The sequence below is a fragment of the Phocoena phocoena genome, chromosome 20 (genome assembly GCF_963924675.1).
Source record: "Phocoena phocoena chromosome 20, mPhoPho1.1, whole genome shotgun sequence".
Taxonomy (NCBI): Eukaryota; Metazoa; Chordata; class Mammalia; order Artiodactyla; family Phocoenidae; genus Phocoena; species Phocoena phocoena.
This window is the reverse complement of record NC_089238.1, coordinates 20,399,115-20,421,638: the sequence shown is the minus strand read 5'-3', so window position 1 is coordinate 20,421,638 and position 22,524 is coordinate 20,399,115. Positions and strand designations below refer to the sequence as shown.

Below are 22,524 nucleotides of genomic sequence, written 5' to 3'. Positions count from 1 at the left end.
AGAATGTAGGCCACAAAGTAAAAATATTTGTAGAAATGTAGGAGTAAAAATGGTCTGGGGCAATGGAGTCTAACCCCAGAAATCTCTTCCAGAAAATTAATTTAAATCTCAGAACTTTGGTGATCTAAAGACATTTATAGTATTTGTTTAATTAATAACAGATAAAAAGGAAATGTTTGAGCCTAATAGTTGAGAATTTGTACATCACTTTTAGAGCTAATAGTGGTTTTCAATTTAATGAAGATTTAAGAAAATTTTTAGGTACAACTTTTTTTCCTTATATCCTTTTTACTTAACTCAGGAAATAAGGCATTATAAAATCCACACACTATTTTCTCATTAAAATGTGGATGTACTTCCTAGTGTTTGATCCACTAGGGGCTGATTATTCTGTTTGTAGACTGTTTGTAATTTTTAATCTTTTAAATTCTTCCCTAAAGAACATGGGATTTAGAGCCACAGGCCTACATTTGAATCCTGTCATTTACTAACTTTGTCACCTTGGGTGAATGACTGAGATTTTTAGTTTTCTTTTTGTAAAGTGATGATGATAACTACTTAACTTGAAGGTAAAGTGTTAGACAATGTCTATAGAACATCCACACTGGTACTCAATAAATATCAATAGTAACTCTGAAATCTTTTTTGAAAAGTTTAACTAATTGTCAGGTGAAGAAAGAAGGAAAAACCAAAAAACCCTCCAAAGCTTTGTAAATATTCCTGAATATTTTGTATTCACGCCGTTACCTTCTTATATCATGATGGAGAGATGGCTTCCTGAGTGGTATTGTTAAAGCTTTATATTAATGTTTTTAAATAACTTTTATTATGAAGAATTTCAAACAAAGGGTGACAGAGTTCTGTACTGAACCCACATGTACCCATCACTCAGATTCAATGATTATCAACTCATGATTGCATCTGAACTGTTTGTTTCCTTTTAAAATAGCCTATCCTACCCTCTACCCCCACCTCCATTTTGACATTACTCTGAAGCATTTCATTTCATCTGGAAATATTTCAGTATATATCCTAAAGACATAGAAGATTGCATATTAGCTGTTTAAATTTTAAATTAAAAATTTGAAATTGGGCAGTATATTTATATAGTTCAAACTTTAAGAAGTACAAAAGGGTATAAATGGTATGTAGTTTCCCTCTTAGCCCTGTCTTCCAGTTCTCACTTCTCTTCTTGGTAAATGACTGCTCTTTACCAGTTCCCTGCGAATCTTCTCAGAAATTATTTGCACAAGGGGTGTGTGTATGTATGTGTGTGTGTATGTATGTACGTATATGTATTCATCCACATATTTATATATATTATGCTCCCACTCTTTGATAAAAATGAAATCACACTGTACACTGTACATTTAATACTCTACTTTGGAGATTGTTTTCAGTCATTAATTAACTCCTATTCTTTATGTTCCCATGAACTTCATTGTGTGTCAAATGTCTGATTTTTAGAGTTACCAAATATTTTTTGGTACTTATTTTTTTTAAATAAATAATCGCCACATGACTGAGAGTATGACTTATACAACTCAAAATACATCCTTGCTAAGCTGTTGTATCCATTATTTATTGTTCTTTAATAAAATTACTCCAAAATGTACTGGCTTAAAACAGCAACCATTTACCTATATATGGTTCTTTGGTTGTGCATATTGGACTGAACTTACCTCTGTTGTTTTCTTCTGATCTTGTTTGGGCTCACTCGTGTGGTTGCAGCCTTTTGGTAGCTGGTTGCCCAAAATGGCCTTGCCCACAAGTCTGGTGACTAGTGCTTGGCTGTTAGCTGGGCCTCACTCTCCATGTGCTCTTTTATCTTGCTTACTTTACATGATGCTATAAGGGCAGCAAGAATGGAAGCTGCAAGGCCACATTCTGTTGGTGAGAGGAACTCATAAAACTAGACCAAATTCAAAAGGTGGGGAAATAGACTCCACATGTTGGTGGGAGGAGTGACAAAAAATTTATGGTCATTTTTAATGCACTATAGATGACTTCTGTTGAACATGCCCCACAGAAAAAAGAAGTCTCATTACTTGTGTTGATTTGTGAGAATTAAATGGAATATGGTATCTGATGCCTGGCACATACAAATCATCTGTATGTTAGGCACTGTTTGTAATCATAAATTATATGCATATGAATTGTGTAAAAAAAAAAGTCTTGTTTCCTGCAAATTATCTTGAGAATTTTAAGTAGTAAAGATATCTATGAAATCACCTGAAGCAAACTTAAATGAAAATATAGAAAAAGCTATTTTATATTGCTCAGATGTTTAATTTTAGAAAGAATAACTTTAAATTTGGATGTAAAAATTCTGAAGAATGTGAATTTTGAGAGGGGGGATTGTAAAGCAAACTTGACATTTTTTATTTTTCAAAGGAAACTGGAAAAAAATAGTATTTTAAGAAAAGTAATTAGTTTCTAGCATAGGTTATAGTCAAAGTATATAGTGAGAAATAACCAAGAGAGCATGCCTAAATAGTTAAAAATCACAGGTGAAGATTTGATGATTTTTCTTTCTCTTTCTTTCTTTCTCTTTCCTTCTTTATTCTTTCTTTCCTTCTTTCTCTTTCTTTCTTTTTTTCTTTCTTTCTCTTTCTCCCTTTCTCTCTCTCTTTCCCTCTCTCTCTCTCTCTCACTCTTTCTTTCTCTCTCTCTCCCCTCACCCCCCCACTTTTCTTTCTTTCAGTTCCTCTTTCTAGTTAGTCAATACAAATGGGTGAATATCTATATCTACGCCTGATGTTTTTGAGGGATACCTTGCCCCACAAAAGCACTGAGCAATGCTGTGGTTTTGTAGTGTGTTTCCCATGAATTACCTGAAACAGTGTTTTCTTGACTTGCCTTCATATGCTTATATAAAATTTATTTTTTATGCATACTATATGAAATATCGATCTGCATACCTTTAATACTTTAAAAACATTTATTCATGATGATGAGTTCACTCCTCAATATTAGGTAAGTTTGGCAACCGTATTTTTCAGAGTCTTCATTATACTGACCACAGAGTTTTCAGTCACTGTTTTGTACAGGCCCTCTGGGCTTTTTTATTTTTATGTGTCATAAAATCTTCCAATTTTCTGAAGATGTTGCATACTTTTATTGGGATTTCTGTTGTTATTTATGAAAATGTCTTTAGGGGCAAGGGCAAGAGGCAGGAATCATACATAAAAACCCCCTTCTCTGTCATTCTTCAGGTTTTTTTTTTCTGGTGTCATGTTTTAGTACATGGGTTGGGATGTTAAGTAAGTTTTGAAATTTTTGTGTATGATGTTTCAAAGCAAATTAAGATAAAAAAAAGATTCAAGTTGAATGTTTTAAGAAGGATTTTTTAAGAAACAAAATCTGTATTAAGTTTAAAATTTTTTATTCTGAATATAAAATGAATACATATTTACTGAAAGGTAGAAATAAAAGAATAAAGATAAACTTACTCATAATTCTGAAGAGAAGCTAATTCTCTCCCTCTCGCTTTTTAAGACATTTTGTTTTATTCCCTTCAGCTTCTTAATTCTTGTTAATGTCAAATTGTGGTCAAATTGTAAATGCTTAGGGTTTTTTTCTTTTCTTTTCTTTTTTTTTTTTTTTTTTGCGGTACGCGGGCTTCTCACTGCTGTGGCCTCCCTTTGCGGAGCACAGACTCCGGACGCGCAGGCCCAGCGGCCCTGGCTCACGGGCCCAGCCGCTCCGCGGCATGTGGGATCTTCCCGGACCGGGGCACGAACCCATGTCTCCTGCATCAGCAGGCGGGCTCTCAACCACTGCGCCACCAGGGAAGCCCTTCTTTTCTTTTTTAAAAGAGTTAATTATTTTTAAACTGTAATTAGAATTTGTTAACTTCTAGGAGTCCCCTCACCTTTGTATCATGTTTTTGGAAAAACCACACTAGTTTAATACTTAACGCATTTCTGAAAATAAAAGGCAAAATTATATGTTACAGGGGAATATTTTTCCCCCAAAGAGTTTAAGCTATTGTATATATAAAAAAAAATCCCTAATGACATCTCATCATTTAGAACATAGTCTTTGAATGTATTTCCAGTGTCTGTATATTTTGGTTCACAGTTTCTCACAGTCAGCTTAAGTCCAGTGAGTATTTTGATATATCTGATTGAGGCTACACCTCAATGCGATTTGGACACCTCATGATTTTTCATCTTTGTCTTAACCGTATTAGTTTTGAAAACTACATTTCTTTGCACTCTGATTTTTTTCGGTTTTCATTCATTTTTATTTATTTATTTTATAAAATGAGAGCAGTATGCAATAAAACTTTCAAGCACAGAGCACTGAGGATGAAGGGTAAATATTGCAGCAACAATGCTTGACTGAGAGGGGTATCATTCAGCGATAATCTAGAGTTCATGCTCTTGTTTTGAGATACAAAAGTCTAAATTCTGATGTACTAAAGACAAAAGAAGTTGTGACTATCAGTGTATGACTAAGGAAAATGTAAGCTGTAAAAAAATTAGGCATGTTTACAATTTAACTTTTTTACTAATTTATTTTGAACTCATGACCAAATTGGTGATAGTTTTCCCATTTTTCTTTTTATTTAAATCAAGCAAGTTATAGATAATTTTGAGGATTTTATGTATTTGGTGCGTTCAGAGCCAGGATTGCTATTTTTTTCCTCACGTAAGACCTCTTGAAAGAAACAGTAACCTCAAGGGATCTATTGAAATTTGTGCAAAATACAAGGCCTTTTTCTCAGGGAAAGATCTAGAGTTTTTATCAGTTTTTTATAGGTATCAGTGACCATAAAGGGTTATGAACAACAAACAAAAGTTTCCTTTTTTTCTAAAGTATAGAAAACAAGAAATTGAAATGATAAAACTTATAAATTAAGCTTAGATTTAAGTAGAAACTGGCACAAACATTCAAAGCTTAAGTCAATTATAAATTATCACATCTAAAGTCATCTTTTCTTAAAAGTCTCTCCTGATGTGTTACAGAAATATGTATCAGTTGTAGAAAATTTGGAAAATAAAAATTGCCTATAAACTCATCACCTAAAGCTAAGACTTAGGCACTTTGAGGGCATTTCTTTCACACTTAGAGTAATGTGTTTTTATATAACTTTTAAACTTTCTTACTTTGAATTCACATCTCATTCTATTCTCAGAGCAAAAGAATACTGATGAAGAAACAGGTACCAATGATAACTGACAAGTGTGAAGTTACATGTGCATGGTTGTTGGTGGAGGGCACAAATTCCTCTCTCCCACCTTTGCTGTGTAAAGTTTTCTGATAGACTTATAAAATATAAAGAACATGGATTATTTCATCAGCATCTTCTGATATGTTTCCTAGGTATGAGTTGAGAAGAAGGAATATCAGACCATATTGCCTGAATTTTGAATACTATCATTTATCTTGATAGTATTTTATTTTGCCATGACCATTTTTTTAAATGCTGTTGATTTAATACAGATACATTTAAATTGTTAAAAGTGTTCCCCTTCCCATCAGATTGCAGAAGGCACAACAATGTAGATCCGTCTTTCAAGAATGTTTTTATTGCTTAATATAACCTTGATAATTTATGCTGTTTAAGAGGATACTTTAAAAAAATCAGTAATTCCTTTCTTTAGAAACGAGAAGATTTCTCTCTTTACAATGCCCGAATTCAGTATTCCTCTATTTTCTTAATTTTTGAGGTAAAAACCGAGGCATCCATCAAGCCAGTGGATCTTTAACAGAAAAGCATTGCAAAAAAAAAAAGACATGCTATATTTGAGTGATGATCCCTGCAGCATATGGCATAAGGCTTGGTTGCAGAGCAGGCACTCAATAAATGGTGAATTGAAGTGAAACAAAGGTTTCTTGGATGCTTAATGGGACATTCTAGAGTGGGTATGATGGACTGCAAATCATTTTTAAAGAAGATTGTATATTTATTCATATATATTCCAAAATCTTTGGGTTTTATAATTTCTTAAATTAAAAACTTAAAAGCATTAACTCTGCCCCAGATCAGCCCAAATATTAATACTAATGTAAAGCCCTTTTCCCTTTCTCCCTTAAAGCATCTCTTTGTGTTTTCTGCTTTTTTGTTTAGGATATTAGGTAAAGAGAATGATAGAGAAGATTTTTTTAAAAATGGGCTTAATGTCTATTTTCTGCCTATTCCAACTTCATACATTAAAGTGAAAATTAACAAAATTTTATTTCAGTGATTTGTTTTATTTTCCTTTTTTATTACTGAAAGCTGGAAATTGGAGTCTTTAATCACTTGTCTCAAAGAAGGGATGTAGAACTTTTTCTTTTGCTTTACAAAGATTCTCTTTTATCCTTTGCATTTAAGAAGAGGACTAAAAATAAGGAGTTCCTCTCATATTTCTCCCATCTCCTTTTTTAATATTCTATTATGAAAATCTTCAAACATACAGAAAAATTGAAAGAATTAAATAGATGAATCTTGATCACGTATCTATCCATACCTCAACGCTTAATCCATTTTTTTATGATGCATTTGACAGTAAATTGTGGACATCTGCATACTTCACCTATAAGTACTTGAGCATACACATCATTTAACTTACTGTCTCTCATACTTTTTTTTTTTGCTGTACGTGGGCCTCTCACTGTTGTGGCCTCTCCCATTGCGGAGCACAGGCTCCGGTCCCGCAGGCTCAGCGGCCATGGCTCACGGGCCCAGCCGCTCTGCGGCATGTGGGATCTTCCCGGACCAGGGCACGAACCCGTGTCCCCTGCATCAGCAGGCAGACTCTCAACCACTGTGCCACCAGGGAAGCCCTCTCATACTTTTTATAACCTTATGAAAATAAGGTATCTCTCATGAGATCTGTCCTGATCTTCATCCTTAAGGTTAAGGCTCGTTTGTAGTTATGTCCTTTTTTTTGCTGCTGCTTTTTAGTAACAATAGATGCTTCTCAGGAGGCTTTTATGATATTATAGCACATGATTAGCAAGACTCGAAAGAAGATTATAAAAGTTTCTTATATGCCTTATAGCAGTGCTTTAGTTCTTATTTTCTATAAGGAACATTGCATGAGGATATCTGATGCAAATTAAATCTTATTTATTGGATAATTCTTTTAAATTAAGAATTGAAGGCTGAACCTAATCTGTAAGGATCAGATATGGTGAAGCCAAACAAAGAGGTCTATATAGAATAAATAAGTAGGCTTGAGAGGTTTATCCTAACTATATCTGGGTTTTATTTCCTATTTGAAAAAAAATTATTTTAAGCAGTCCCTTCTTTGACTACATATTTTACAGTCTCTAAAAATTTAGTTATATATTTCTCAGTGGTAAAATAGAAAAACATCTATTCAATTTTGGTACAAATAAAGATAGGTACAACCTTCCATAACACATTAGTTCTTAGAGTCATTTTTGTGTTTTCTGTTTTATAGGCTTTGTGATCTTTAATGGGATTATTTAAGCCCTAAGTATGAGAGGGACTATTTGGAGATAACTGTTTGACCAGGCACTTGATGCTGGATATTTCCACTAGTGGGAATTTAAGGGAGAGAGTTCCTCAAGCCATAATTTCTCCCAAAGACACTGCTTGACTCCTACTTGCCTCCCTTCAAAAAGGATTTCTGCATGAGCTGCTTTTTAAATTATCTTCTCCTTTCTTTTTGTATTTTTAGAAAACAATTCAAAATTTAGAAATAGCAACTCCAGTCTTAAACTGTTCTCCAATATGTCCACATTTTTGTTCTAGAGAGAATTATTGATAAGTTTAAAACTGAATTATACGTGCTTTGGAATAATACTGCTATTGATCTCTTATAGTACCTTGATTGAACCTACTGTTCTTTTAATATATAAAAGAGATGTTTTGTTAGAAGTCCCCCCCTTTTCAGGTGTATTTACTGGAATAGTATATATTGAATGCTAACTTGAATACTAGCTGTTTAACAATTGTAGGAACATTTAGACATCTAAGCATTTGTAAAATTACTTATCTAAAACTGCTAGTGTTTGTAGATTTAATATTGAGTTCACTGTGTGTAGGTATTGTGTCACATCAGATCTTTATGGACAGTATCCCATTTATTACTTGCACCAATCCTGTTTCCAAAAGCTTCCTGAATTGTTACATTTAGCTATACTTTTAGCAGTAAGTTGTGCTATTTGTGTCAAATTGAATGAATTTGACAAAGTAGAATTATTTTAGTGGGTAATATAGTCTTTCTTTAAAATTTTAGAATTGGTATTTTTTTGATACTTCATGGAAAAAGGGTCATTGGGTGCTCAATGTAGGTGTTCAGTGCTGGGCAGGGTGTTAGACCGTTTATATTTAGTCCTCTTTGAATCTGTGCAATAGTTAGGCATTATTCCAATTTTACCATTGAAGATACTAAGACTAGGGTTAATTTGTTTATGTTAAGTGATGAATCTGGGATTGACCCTCTGGTCTGACTTCAAAGCCATGTTCTTTCTGGTATATAGCCCTGTTCATGAAGTTTCCTAACATTTTATTCATATAAAAATGTATCCAGAAGGATCATTTTTGCCTTAAACACATTTTATGTTTATTTATAAAAAAGGATTCCAGAAGAAATTCTTTAAAAAGCACTAGAACATTAGAAAATGAAAAGCCTTGCTTGAAAGAATACAGGTCAGAAGACCATGTTAAGGTCATTGCTTATTGCTTACCTCTTCTTGATAGAGCAGATCTAATTTCTCTTAAACGTGTGGTTTTTTCCATTTTCCTTCTGTTTTCTCTTTTGTAAGAGGAAAATGTTGATAAGTGACATTTACTGCAGGAATATTTTAGGATGAATGACAATGTATATGTGAAATTCCTTGATATTTTTAAGACTAAATGGGATGATTTTTATTATGTTACTGTTGCTTTAGGGGAGCTAAGGAGTAAACTGAAACCAATTCCATGGTTTTTATAACGCAGCCATTTTTATTATCTGGAGAGTGATTATCTATGCTGCAATTTATTCTAATTTTAATTCGACAATATCTACATGTTCTTTTAAATTACTTGCTGAAATGATGAGTTTTTTGTTTTTGTTATTCTTAAAAATTGAGACCACCACCTGTCTGCTTTAAAAAAATTTCAGTGCTCTGGTTTTGCTTGCAGCCTGCAGCCTAGCAGGCAACCCTTAGGAAACCTCATATCCAGAGAAGGTTTGAAAAGAGGTATCTCATTGTAGGGCTGTTCAGTTCCAGCAGGTGTGAGAACTGAGTAGGGTTCACAGTGTGGAAACATATGACCATTTCTGCTCTTACAGAATTACATCCTTTAATGGTTTGAAATTACTTTATTTAGGTAGTTCTGTTTAGATAAAACATGGAACAGACACCAAGGCCCAATCGAAATGCTTTTTATATTACCTCTACCTAATTTCTTTTAGCCCCTGATTGATTGTCTCTTACCTTAATAACATTAGTATGAATAACTGAAGGGTTGATGACTCTACCACATTTTTCAACCTAAAGTTTTCCAAGGAGAACTGAAGCATCTGATCCTATTTTGTGTTCGTGATTTCTATTCCAAAAACAGTGTTTGTTCACTCAAAAGCTTTTATCAACTCTTCTTCCTTCATCTTGAGCCCGTGTCCCTCCAAACTCACTGTCTCCCTTAATTTCCAAATCTTGTTTAATTCAGATGATCCTCTACCATAGGAAACACTAATTTTCAAGATGTGTGTGTCCTATATCTAAAAGCTAATGTCCCTGAGAGTCTTAATATTTTGATAAATGTATGGTGGAATAATGCTGTTGCTAAATTTTGTAAAAACACGATTTTAAAATTAAAAAATACTTTAATCTTTAAATTGCTAAAACTAGGTGTTTGATTAGCTTGTCTTATGATACATAGGCTACTTGAGGAATTGTTAATTTGTGTATTAATTTAGTATTTGGTATTTTTTTTGTCAACAGGAAGAAAGTAGATAATGACTATAATGCCCTTGAAGAAAGACTCAGTACCTTGCCTGATAAGTTGTCTTATAATATCATGGTATGTTTGGTGTGTTTCTTTTAAAGTAATATGTTGTTTTTTGTAAAGATATTAACTGTGTAGAGTAAAAAGATGTTTCTTTGCTTTATGTGTATTGATTCACAAATTGCCTTCCTGATGGCCTCGATCAGAGGTAGCTGCCATAGCAAGGAAGGTTTGTTTTTGTTTTACTTTATAATAATACACTAATTGTAGTAATAGTTGGTATGTACTTTGCCTTTTTTCAGATTTATATTAAATTATCATGTTATGATGGCATAAATGTTAGCATAAAATTTGACATATTTGGTATGCAAATTTACTATGTTAGAAAACTAATTGCAACAGAAATATGGCATGTAGTCATTTCCTATTAGCCAGAGCAGGAATAGACCATAATGTTGTGTTATTCACAGAATTAAACCCTAGAACATTGATTTTATATAAAAAGGTGCTGCTGATTTTTGTTTTGCATGATGTTTCATATCAACATAGCAGTCTATTCGTGAGCCCTGAATTAGATTCTTTCATTGCATAAATATTCTTTTTCATAAAGACTGTGTTCTTAATTAAATTAGCCCAAATATTTTGAAAATGTATTGTTCTTTATTATACCAGCTCAAATATTTCATAAATTTTGTAAACCCTTTAAAGCTGTGTATTTGTTAATTCCTGTTTCGCTCAAAAAAGAGACTTTTCTCAGAAATAATTTTCAGTTTTTAAAAATCAAAGTTATTCTTTATTAACACTTTATTTCTAGTTTGCTTTCATTTAGATTTATGAATGAGCAAAAAATATAAACATTCGGAAGCAACACTAATTTCTCTGCAAGCTATATGTAAATATGCTCTTTTCTTGTTTTAATGTTGATTTATTAACCTAAAACAACTTTCTATAGGTTTTCCCAGTGAAATTTTAATATAATGTTAAATTTCCATGAAATTGACATTTTATTTTTCCTAGTGTAGAGATAAAAAGGACCTTCACACAGAGCTTTTAATGCTGCTTTATAAAATGTAGTTTTTTTAACTTTTTTGACCCCCCCCCCCTTTTTTTTTTAAACAATAGGTACCATTTGGCCCCTTTGCCTTCATGCCAGGAAAACTTGTCCATACTAATGAAGTCACTGTTTTACTTGGGGACAATTGGTTTGCAAAATGTTCAGCAAAGCAGGCTGTGGGCTTAGTTGAGCACCGGAAAGAACGTATGTACCAATTATAAATGATGTTTCTTTGCTGGATGTGTATTGGTTCACAGAGTGCCACGCTGATGGACTGTTTGCTATTAAAAGTACTTTCCATTGATTTATTAGATAAATATAACAAATATCCAGGCTATTTGTGATTCTTCCGAATTGGGGGTAGTTTGAGCAGATCCAGTGTTTGAGAATGTGGTCTGGAGAATGGAACATCTGGTTGGAAATGTCACCCATTAGTATGTTTTCGGAAATTACCAAGTGTAAAAGTTATCACATATGGTTTTGTAGGTAGAAGTTGGATAGGTATAAGAATTGGGGTCATTTGATATTTTATAATTGGTTTGTTTTAGATGCTTTTCATAGACTTACTTCCACTTTTTAATACTTTAGCACAGAGAAGGAATTTACTTCCTTCTCCTTCTCCTTATTGAACTAAGATAAATACCTATTTGCAAAAGTAGAAACAGTTCTTACCATGCGTTTTGGTTTGGAAGAGGTCACATTTCCATTTTACAGAAGAAAAGGCCAGGTGGGGAGAGATGCTACCTAAAATGTCACCCTTAAACTTAAGTGGTTTGAGGTTTCTGCCTCATTTTATTGAGGTAGTTCTAGTTTTCTTTATCTGTGATATTGTTTATTGATTTATACATATCCACACACACACGTTGTGTAGTTGGATGTGTTGGCTTGGGTGCTAGCTTAGTTGCATTTTTTTTTTTTTTTTTTTTGCGGTATACGCGGGCCTCTCACTGTTATGGCCTCTCCCGTTGCGGAGCACAGGCTCTGGACGCGCAGGCTCAGCAGCCATGGCTCACGGGCCCAGCCGCTCCGCGGCATGTGGGATCTTCCCGGACTGGGGCATGAACCCATGTTCCCTGCATCGGCAGGCGGACTCTCAACCACTGCGCCACCAGGGAAGCCCTTTAGTTGCATTTTAAAATTAGGTTTATTTAATATCTAATCTATGTTCTTATTTCTGTAATAGAATACTTAAATTGATAGTATAATATCACCCCTACCTGATTTTTAGCCTTCTAGTTAAATATGCATCTGAAAATAAATTTTTGAGGCTCCTTCTGTATAAATGAGGTCATGTAGATAGAAAGCAGCTGAGTTTTCTAAAGCTGAAATTATTTCACTTATACATGAGTGGGTACTAGTTGGAGAACTCATTTACTCAGTGAAAATTCTGGAATCTATATTTGGAGACTCTAATTGCAAATCAACTCCTATAAGTTTATAATTGATATATATTTTGATCTTTTGTGCCACTAATCAGAATCTTATTGTTTGGCTTGTGTATAATTTCTGGCGATGATAATTCTTTTGGCATTACTACATTAAAGTAAGTCATGTATATTAGAGCAAAGAGAATGGGCATAATTCTTTAAAGACCTTTCTTAATGGTGAAGGCTTTCTTTATCTACTGGCGTAACTCTGCTGATATGAAATCAGTTCATTGTCTTTTGAAGTTTGTTCACTTTGATTTTCATATGGATATTTCAGCAAAGAAATCTTTAGAATCAATTTGACTTATATTAATGGAAGAATACTTTTAATAGAATAGAACAGAACTCTAGAATAGCAAAATATTTTTTGGTAAATCACTTTCCAGTGTTAAATACGGTTTTAGGAAGTGACCAAAATGATGACTTTTGGGGTCAATATTTATCTAAAATAATTTTCAGAATGCATAAATAATAAATTATGTTTGAGAATCTATTTTGGTAAATGAATTCTAAAAAGTTATCACACAGTTTTATAATAATTTATAATAACTGAAGAAATTGTTCAGGCATATTATTGTACTTAACATTTATTAAGGAAAGATACTTTATTTTTCTTAAGGCAGGAGAAATAAAGCAGGTTAAACATACCTACCTCAGTGTCAACAGAGTAATTGGGGAAGGTTGAAGGGAGGTCACTGCATGTTTAAAAAGTAATCAAAATACAGGACAAAATGGATTTAACACAACAATAAAAGGATTCAGAGGTGGTGACTCAGAGGAAGATCATTTGTAAGAGGAAGATGGCAAGCTCAGTGTCCTACCCTTTTGCTCACATCTGGCATTTGGCCATTTAACATGAATATGACCAGCTTTTTAAAGTTTTTTATTTTTTAAAATTACCAGAGCAAAGTTGACTTTTTATTTGGTATACAGTTCTGTGAGTTACAGCACTTGTAAAGATTTGTTTCACCAGCACCACAATCAATAAACAGAATAGGATACAGGATATACCTTAGTTAGGACATGGGACCACACCAGAAACTCTCTCAATGTTTCCCTTTTGTGGTCACACCCTACGTCTACCCCTAAGACCTGACAACCACTGATCTATCACCTTTTCTAGAATGTCATATAAGTGGAAGCATGCACTAGGTAACCTTCTGAGACTTCTTTCACTCACCATAATGCCTCATCTTGGTTGTTCTGTGTATGAAAAGGATCATTCCTTTTTATTGCCGAGTAGTGTTCCATTACATGCATGTACCACAGGTTTTCTATTTATCTATTGAAGGACATTTGGGTTTGCTTCCAGTGTTTTGGCATTTACAAACAGAGTTGCTATAAACCTTTTTGTACAGGTTTTTATGTGACCATAAATTTTCTTTGCTGTTGCGAAATACCTGTTGTTTTCTTTTAGTGTCTTCGTCTGGCTGGCCTCATAGAAAGTATTCCTTCCTTTTCACTATTTTGAAAGAGTTTAAGAATTGGTGTTAATTCTTCTTTGTTTGGTAGAATTCATCTGTGAAGCCATCTGTTCTGGGCTTTTGTTTTTTTGGCTGTGTTGGGTCTTTTTTTTTTTTTTTGGCTGTGTTGGGTCTTCGTTGTGGGCTCTTCATTGTGGCATGTGGGCTTCTCTAGTTGTATTGCACAGGCTCTAGAGTATGGGGGCTCAGTAGTTGCGGCACATGGGCTTAGTTTCGGTATGTGGGATCTTAGTTCCCTGACCAGGGATTGAACCTGGGCCCCCTGCATTGGGAGCATGGAGTCTTAACCACTGGACCATTGGGGAAGTCTCTGTTCTGGGCTTTTCATTGTTGGGAGGTTTTTGATTATTGATTCAATCTTCTTACTTGTTCTAGGTCTACTCAGATTTTCTGTTTCTTCTCATTTCAGTTTTAGTAGTCCATATGTTTCTAGGAATTTGTCTATCTAGGTTATTCAGTTTGTTGGAATTCAACTGTTCACAGTATTCCTTTATAATCCTGTTTCTGTAAAATAAGTAGTATTGTCTCACTTTTCTTTTTGTTTTTTTTTAATTTAGCTTTTTATTTAAGATTCTGCTTTTTATTCTTCTTCCTGCAGGTTTACAGCATATTTCATTTCAGGTTCTATATGTGATTATAAAGGCATCTCTACTTTTATTTCTGGTTTTAGTGACTTGAGTCTCTCTTTTTCTTAGTCAGTCTAGGTAAAAACTTGTCAGTTTTGTTTGTCTTCTCAAAGAACCAGCTTTTATTTTTGATTTTTCCCTGTTGTTTTTCCATTCTCTATTTTGTTTATTTCTACTCTAATCTTTGTTATTCCTTCCTTCTGCTTGCTTTGGATATAGTTTATTATTCTTTTTCAAGTTTCTTAAAGCATACAGTTAGGTTATGATTTGAGATCTTTTTTTTAATGTAGTTGTTTACAGGTATAAATCTCTCTCAGCATTGCTTTCTCTGTGTCCTATAAATTTTAGTGTATTGTGTTTTCATTTTTGTTGATCTCAAGGTATTTTCTAATTTGCTTTGTGATTTCTACTTTGACCCATTGCTTAATTCAGTGTTTTGTTAAATTTCCATGTGTTTGTGAATTTTTCAGTTTGCCTTCTGTGGTTGGTTTCTGATTTCATTCCATTTTGATTGGAAAAAATACTTTGTGTGGTTTCAATCTTGTGAAAATTTTTAAAGACTTGTTTTTTGACCTATCACATGGTCTTTCTTGGAGAATGTTCCATGTTTCCCTTAGAAGATACGTATTCTGCTCCTGTTGGGTGGAATGTTCTGTATGTATCTGTTAGGTCTAGCTGTTCTATAGTGCTGTCAAAGTCCTCTTTCCTTAATCATTCTCCTTTCTGGTTCTTCTGTCCTTTATTGTAAGTGGGATATTGACATCTCCAATTCTTACTGCAGAACTGCTTGAATTGTGTCAATTTTTGCTTCATATATTTGAGGCTCTGTTGTTAGGTGTGTGTATTTTTGTAATTCTTTATTTTAAACTTTTATTGAAGTATAGATGATTTACAATGTTGTCTTAATTTTTGTTGTACAGCAGTGTGATTCAGTTATACATATATATTCTTTTTCATATTCTTTTCCATAATGGTTTATCACAGGATATTGAATATAGGTCCCTGTGTTATACTGTAGGACCTTGTTGTTTATCTATCCTATGTATAATATTGGGTTGGCCAGAAAGTTCGTTTGGGTTTTTCTGTAACATCTTACGGGAAAACCCAAATGAACTTTTTGGCCAACTCAGTAGTTTGCATCTGCAATCCCAAATTCCCAATCCTTCCCTCCCCCACTCCCCCTCCCCCTTGACAACCACAAGTTTGTTCTCTATATCTGTGATTCTGTTTTCTACCTATGTTCATGTATGTTGTATTTTAGATTCCACATGTAAGTGATATCATATGGCATTTGTTGTTCTCTTTCTAACTTACTTCACTTAGTATGATAATCTCTTGCTCCATCTGTGTTGCTACAAATGGCATTATTTCATTCTTCTTTTATGGCTGAGTAATATTCCATTGTATGTATATACCACATCTTTATCCATTCATCTGTCAGTGGACATTTAGGTTGTTTCCACGTCTTGGCTATTGTAAATAGTGATGCTGTGAATATAGGGGTGCATGTTATCTTTTCGAATTTTAGTTTTCTCTGGATATATATGTCCAGGAGTGGGATTGCTGGATCATATAGCAACTCTATTTTTAGTTTTTTGAGGAACCTCCATACTGTTTTTTCCATAGTGGCTACACCAATTTACATTCCCACCAACAGTGTGGGAGGGTTCCTTTTTCTCCACACCCCCTTCAGCGTTGTTGTTTGTAGACTTTTTGATGTTGGCCGTTCTGACCGGTGTGAGGTGGTACGTCATTGTCGTTTTGATTTGCATTTCTCTAATAATTAGCGACGATGAGCATCTTTTCATGTGCCTATTGGCTATCTGTATCTCTTCTTTGGAGAAATGTCTACTTAGGTCTACAGCCCATTTTTTGATTGGGTTGTTTGTTTTTTTGTTATTGAGTCATATGAGCTGGTTATATATTTTGGAAGTTAAGCTCTTGTCAGTCGCATCACTTACAAATGTTTTCTCCCAGTCCGTAGGTTGTCTTTTTGTTTTGTTTATGGTTTCCTTTGCTGTGCAAAAGCTTCTAAGATTAGGTCCCATTTGTTTATTTTTGCTTTTATTTCTGTTGCCTTGGGAGACTAACCTAAGAAAACATTGTTACGATTTATGTCAGGGAATGTTTGCCTATGTTCTCTTCTAGGAGTTTTATGGTGTCATGTCTTGTATTTAAGTCTTTAAGCCATTTTGAGTCTAGTTTTGTGTATGGTGTGAGGGTGTGTTCTAACTTTATTGATTTGCATGTGGCTGTCTAACTTTCCCAGCACCACTTGCTGAAGAGACTGTCTTTTCCCCACTGTATATTCTTGCCTCTTTTGTCGAAGATTGACCATACATCTGTGGGTTTATTTCTCAGCTATTTTGTCCATTGAACCATATGTCTTTTTTGGTGCCAGTACCACGCTGTTTTGATTATTGTAGCTTTGCAGTATTTTTTTTTTTTTTTTTTTTTTTTTTTGCAGTACACAGGCCTCTCACTATTGTGGCCTCTCCCGTTGTGGAGCACAGGCTCCAGATGCACTGGCTCAGAGGCCATGGCTCACAGGCCCAGCCGCTCCGTGGCATTTGGGATCTTCCCAGACCGGGGCACGAACCTGTGGCCCCTGCATCGGCAGGTGGACTCTCAACCACTGTGCCACCAGGGAAGCCCAGCTTTGCAGTATTCTTTGAATTCTGGAAGGGTTATGCCTCTTGCTTTGTTCTTTTTCCTCAGGATTGCTTTGGCAATTCTGCGTCTTTTATGATTCCATATAAAATTTAGGATTATTTGTTCTAGTTCTTTGAAAAGTATCATGGGTAGTTTGATGGGGATTGCATTAAATCTTGCTTTGGGTAGCATGGCCATTTTAACAATATTAATTCTTCCAATCCAAGAGCATGGGGTTATCTTTCCATTTCTTTGGGGTTATCTTTTCTTTTTTTTGGAACCATCTTCAGCTTCCTTTATTAATGTTTTGTAGTTCTCAGCATACAAGGCTTTTACCTCCTTGGTGAGGTTTATTTCTTAGTATATAATTGTATTCTTGATAGATCGAACCTTTTATCAATATAAAATACCGCTCGTCTGTTGTAACCTTTTTTGACTTATTTTGTCTCATATTAGTGTAGCCACTCCAGTTCTTTCTTGTTACTCTTTGCGTGGAATATCTTTTCCATCCTTTTGCTTTCAACGTATGTGTGTCCTGAGAAGTAAAGTGAATCTCTTTTTGACAGCATATAGTTGGATCTTGTTTTTTTTTTTTCCCCCCCCAATCCATTCTCCTAATCTGTGCCTTCCTACTCCATGGTACTTTAATACATTTACATTTATAGTAACTATTTATAGGGCATTGCCATTTTATTATATTTTGGTATGTCTTATAGCTTTTGTACCTCATTTCCTTCATTCTGCCTTCTTTTGCGTTTAGTTGATTTTTTTGTAGTGAAGTGTTTTGATTCCCTTCTCGTTATCTTTATTGATAGTTTATAGGTATTTTGATTGTGGTTACCATGGAGATTACTTACAACATCCTAAGGTTATAGCAATGTATTTTGAATTGATTCCAGCTTAACTTCAATCACTTAGAAAAAAAGCTAATTTTGTATAGCTCTGTTCCCCCCTTTATATTATTGATGTAACAGATTATATCTTTATATTGTATACCAATTAACATAGATTTGTAATGATTTTTTATGCATTTCTCTTTTACATCCTGTAGCAAATAAAAAGTGGAGTTACAGACCATAATGACAGTAATACTATTTTAAATTTTTGCCCACGTTTACCTTACCAGAGATCTTTACATGTTCATATGGATTCCAGTTATTGTCTAGTGGCCTTTCATTTCAACCTAGAGAATTCCCTTTAGTTTTTCTTGTAGGGCAGGTGTAATGATAAGGAACTCCTTTAACTTCTGTTTACCTGGAAATGTCTTAATTTACCCTTCATGTCTGAAGGACAGTTTTTAATCTCTCAGTACTTTAAGTATTTCAGCCCACTGGAGTTCTGACTTCCAAGGTTTCTGTTGAGATCTCTGCTGATATTCTCATTGAGGATCCCTTATATGTGATGAGTTTTTTTCTTGGTGCTTTGAAGATTCTCTCTTTGTCTTTCAAAAGTTCGATTATGTGTCTTGCTGTAGGTCTAATTGGGTTTATTCTACCTGGAATTAGTTGAGCTTTTTGGATTTGTATCAATAGATTCATGTGTGGGCAAATTCAAGAGTTGTTCAGCCATTATTTTTTCAAATAATCCCTTTGCCACCTTCTGTCTCTTATCCTTTTGCAACTCCCTTAATGCGTATATTAATCCACTTGATATGTCCCATAAATCCCTTAGGCTCAGTTCACTTTTCTTCATTTTTTTTCTTTCTGTTCCTTAGACTTGATAATGTCAAATGTCTGTAATCTTCAAGTTCACTGATTTATTTCTTCTGCTTGCTCAAATATGTTGTTGACCCCTCTAGTGAATTTTTCAATTCAGTTATTATATTTTTCAGCTCCAGAATTTGTGTTTGGGCCCTTTTTATAATTTCTCTTTGTGGGTATTTTCACTTTGTTCATACATTGTTTTTAAAATTTCCTTTAGTTCTTTGTATTTCCCTTTAGCTCTTTGAGCATAGGAGAACAGTTGTTTTAAAGTCCTTTTCTAGTACATCTGATGCCTATGTTTCTTCAGGGACAGTTTCTAGAGATTTATTTTGTTCTTTTGAATGGTCCGTGTTTTCCTGTTTACTGTGTGCCTTTTGATATTTTGATGAAAGTTGGGCATTTGAAAACACAACCACCTCTCCCAGTCTTTGCAGAGTGGTGAGAAGGACCTTCACTAATAAGCTAGGCATTCTTTAAGCCTTTGTATCAACCCAAAGTGAAAAGTTTTGTCTTTTGTGTATTTTCTGAGCATGTCTTTCCTGGGTCTGTGTATGGATTTTTGATTTCCCTATATACATGGCTGCTTTTGAATATTTTACTTTGCCAAAGATTGTCACCTCAACTTCTCTTTGCAGCCTCAGGATGTTTGTTGTATGGCTCAACCTCTAATCTCTTGCCCTAGACATCTGCAGAACTGTAGTCCTCCTGCAGCTTTCAACAGCAGTGCCAGCTAATTTCTTCCCCCTGAGGCCTGGTTTAGGTGAGACAGATACCAGTTTTTCAGACAGCCCCCAGACTGGTTAGAATGTTGCAAATACAGTCTAGTTTGTTCTCTGTGGTTCAAGGCAGGGATCTGGGCTACCACCTTCTCCAGACCAAAACTGCTCCACACTAGGGAGTGGGTGGGGAAAGGCAAGTAAAAATGCCATGAAATTTCCTGCCATTTTGACTGTGGCTTTTTCTTGTTTGGGTGTTTGCATGGTTGTAGACCTTTGACTGTTTTCCAGAGCCCCTCTAAGATATTTTAGTTAGTTTTTGTGTTTTTGATGTTTTTCGGCGAGGCAGGGAAAGCTTGAAGCTTCTTAGTCTGTAATTTTGCTCCTTGTTATTTTAAAGGAAGATTTTATTTTCCTTTGAGCATAGGAAACTTCTGAGCAGGTTTGTAGTGAGTAAATGTAGTGAGTGATTAACTGGAGGAAGGAAGGAATGAGAAGATCCTGGAGGTGATGAGATTCAAAGCATAGATAGAAAATGTAGCTTTGGAAAATATCGATGAAGAGAAAGAAGCAAGATTAGGTAAAGAATATTTGGGTTGAAGACGTTAGACTAAAATCTTCATAGTAATAAAGTCAAGTTTATTTGTTCAGAAGTAGGAGAGGTTAGGATCATGAAGTGCATGTGGACTATGTATTATGGGAAATGTGGTATGGCCATCAACAAACTTTTATGATTTATCTTATGAGGCAATATGTGTATTCTTTAGTATCTTCAGTGAGGCATATCTTAAATGCATTGGTATTTTGTTACAGAGTATAAGTTTATGATTTTTGGTTTTATATTCAGAATAAACATAAATAGCTTTAAAACATCATATACCTTAAAACATATAATAAAAAAGTAGTATCCTTCTCTGTCCCTCTCTGCTCCCAGTTCCCATTCTCTAGAGGTATTTCTTTTAGTCTTTAGGCTAATCTTTTGCTTTGCTCTTTTTATGCATATTTCCCAAGTACTTTGCATATTCTGTTTTCTTGATTTTTTTCCCCCAATTTTATGTAGTATCTACTAGTTGCCTGTGTATAATTAAAGGGGAACATTTAGCTCATGTTCTTCTCCCTGTTCCTCAATCATTTTAATATTTTTTATTACAATTTTTGTTTAATCAGTGTTCATTCTTAGATATAATTCCATTTCCATTCTTGAACAGCTCTTCATTTGAAGTTTACTGCTTTTTTTTGTTTGTTGCATAACGTTATGTATCTATCACTAATTCAACCAAACACTTTCATTTTATTCTTAGAGACTTCTTTACTGGAGTCCTTCATATTTGCTCCCATCTTGAATTTCAAAGAATGGCTATCTTCGTGGTGTCTTCCTTTATCACTGTACCATATCTTTGCCTCTTATTTATTCCCATTTCTTGGTTCCTATGGCATCTCCTTTCAAGTTTTAGCTTTTAGTAACTTTCTAGGAAGGTATGTGGGAGATACATTTTTTGAAATTTTGCGTGTCTGAAAATATTTTTTATACTCCTGCTTTTTGTAACTAGTCTATTTAGAATTTAAACAATTTTGAAGGCCTTCTGTCTTATGGTTGCTAGTAAAAAACTGATGCCATTTTCTTTCCTTTGTATGTGACTTGTTTTTTCTCCTTAGAAATTTTAGGTTCCTGTCTTATTCCTCATGATCTGAAATGCCACAGTGATATATACCTTGTGTAGAGTTTTAAAAATTCATTTGCTAGGTGTTTGGTGGGACCTTTCAGTGTGGAGATTCATGCCCTACAATTTTGGGAATTTTTTAATATTATTTCTTTGAAAATTTTCTTCTCTTGTCCATCTCTTTATCTTTGTTATAATTTTTTACCTGATTTCTTCTATTTTATGTTTAGAATCATGGAATGATTTTTTTTTTTCTGCACATTTTAATTCCAAGGAGCTCTGTTTTTTTGTTCATTTATTTGTTTTTCTGTTGTCCTTTGAATGTTTCTTTGGCATAGATACTATTGTTTCGTGGATATAAAAATCTTTTTTTAGGATTTTAGAGTTTTCTTCATGCATTGCCTTTGTTTTTTGTTCCTTTCATATTACTTTTTTTTTTTTCCTTTCTGGCATTTGTAGTGAAGACTTCAAATATTTGGTGATCATTGGCTGACCATTCATACTTAAGAGTTAAGCACTGTTAGGAGACTGTGTGGGCAGAGTTTGTTGACTAATAGCTTTCCCCTAGGGAGTTAAAGTTGCAAGATGATTTTTCTCATTAAGGGATTGACAAAAAAAATCAGCAGTTTTGGAGTTAATTAGTATCCTACAAAAGAATTTTCTAATCATCACCTAGTGTTTTGAGAACCAGGCTGGATGTCTCAGGGTTCAGTATGTACACTGGTTTCACCAAGACATTTCCTATTCTCTTCTTGGTTCTTCACCCCTCCCCACAGTCCCTGCAGTCCACTCTAGGCTGTAAATCTTCTGATAAGTCAAGGAGGGAAATTACCTGGCTATGCTTTGGGAGAAGGGGGTTTGGAACCTAATCATTCCGTTCAAACCTTGAATCAGATATTTGTTTTTAGTTCACCCTTTCCTTCAGAAATATTTCCAAGAGAGGAGCCTTCTCCAAGTCCTACAACTGCAGCTTTACAGCTGCTTCAGTTTCAGCTTTTTCTGTTATGCAAAGTCAGTTACCAGTTGTCCAGTTTCCAAAACTTGGTTGACATCCTTTGTCCGCTATATTCCTTGTCTCCTTTCCCCTTATCTTTGTCTTTATGCCTTCATAATTTTTTTTCTTAGTTATTTTAATAAGGTATGGGGGAAAAGTAAATTAAGTGCATGAATTTAGTCTGTGTTAAAGCAGAAGTACAGACCTTTGAACTGGTTTAAGGAGAGATCCTATACAGAGGTTTGTGAACATTTCCACCAGGGGGCATGTCCTGTTGAAACTGTTGAAAGAATACTGAAAAATTCCAAC

At 34.4% G+C, this 22,524-nt stretch overlaps 1 protein-coding gene across 1 annotated transcript in view; it reads left to right on the top strand.

The window, feature by feature from the left end:
* Positions 1-22,524, top strand: part of URI1 (URI1 prefoldin like chaperone) — a 66,712-nt gene that overhangs the window by 29,839 nt on the left and 14,349 nt on the right. The window contains exons 3-4 of the mRNA XM_065898838.1: positions 9,895-9,973; positions 11,021-11,156. Of these exons, the coding sequence (XP_065754910.1) occupies positions 9,895-9,973; positions 11,021-11,156 (215 nt within the window). The remainder of the gene's footprint in view (positions 1-9,894; positions 9,974-11,020; positions 11,157-22,524) is intronic.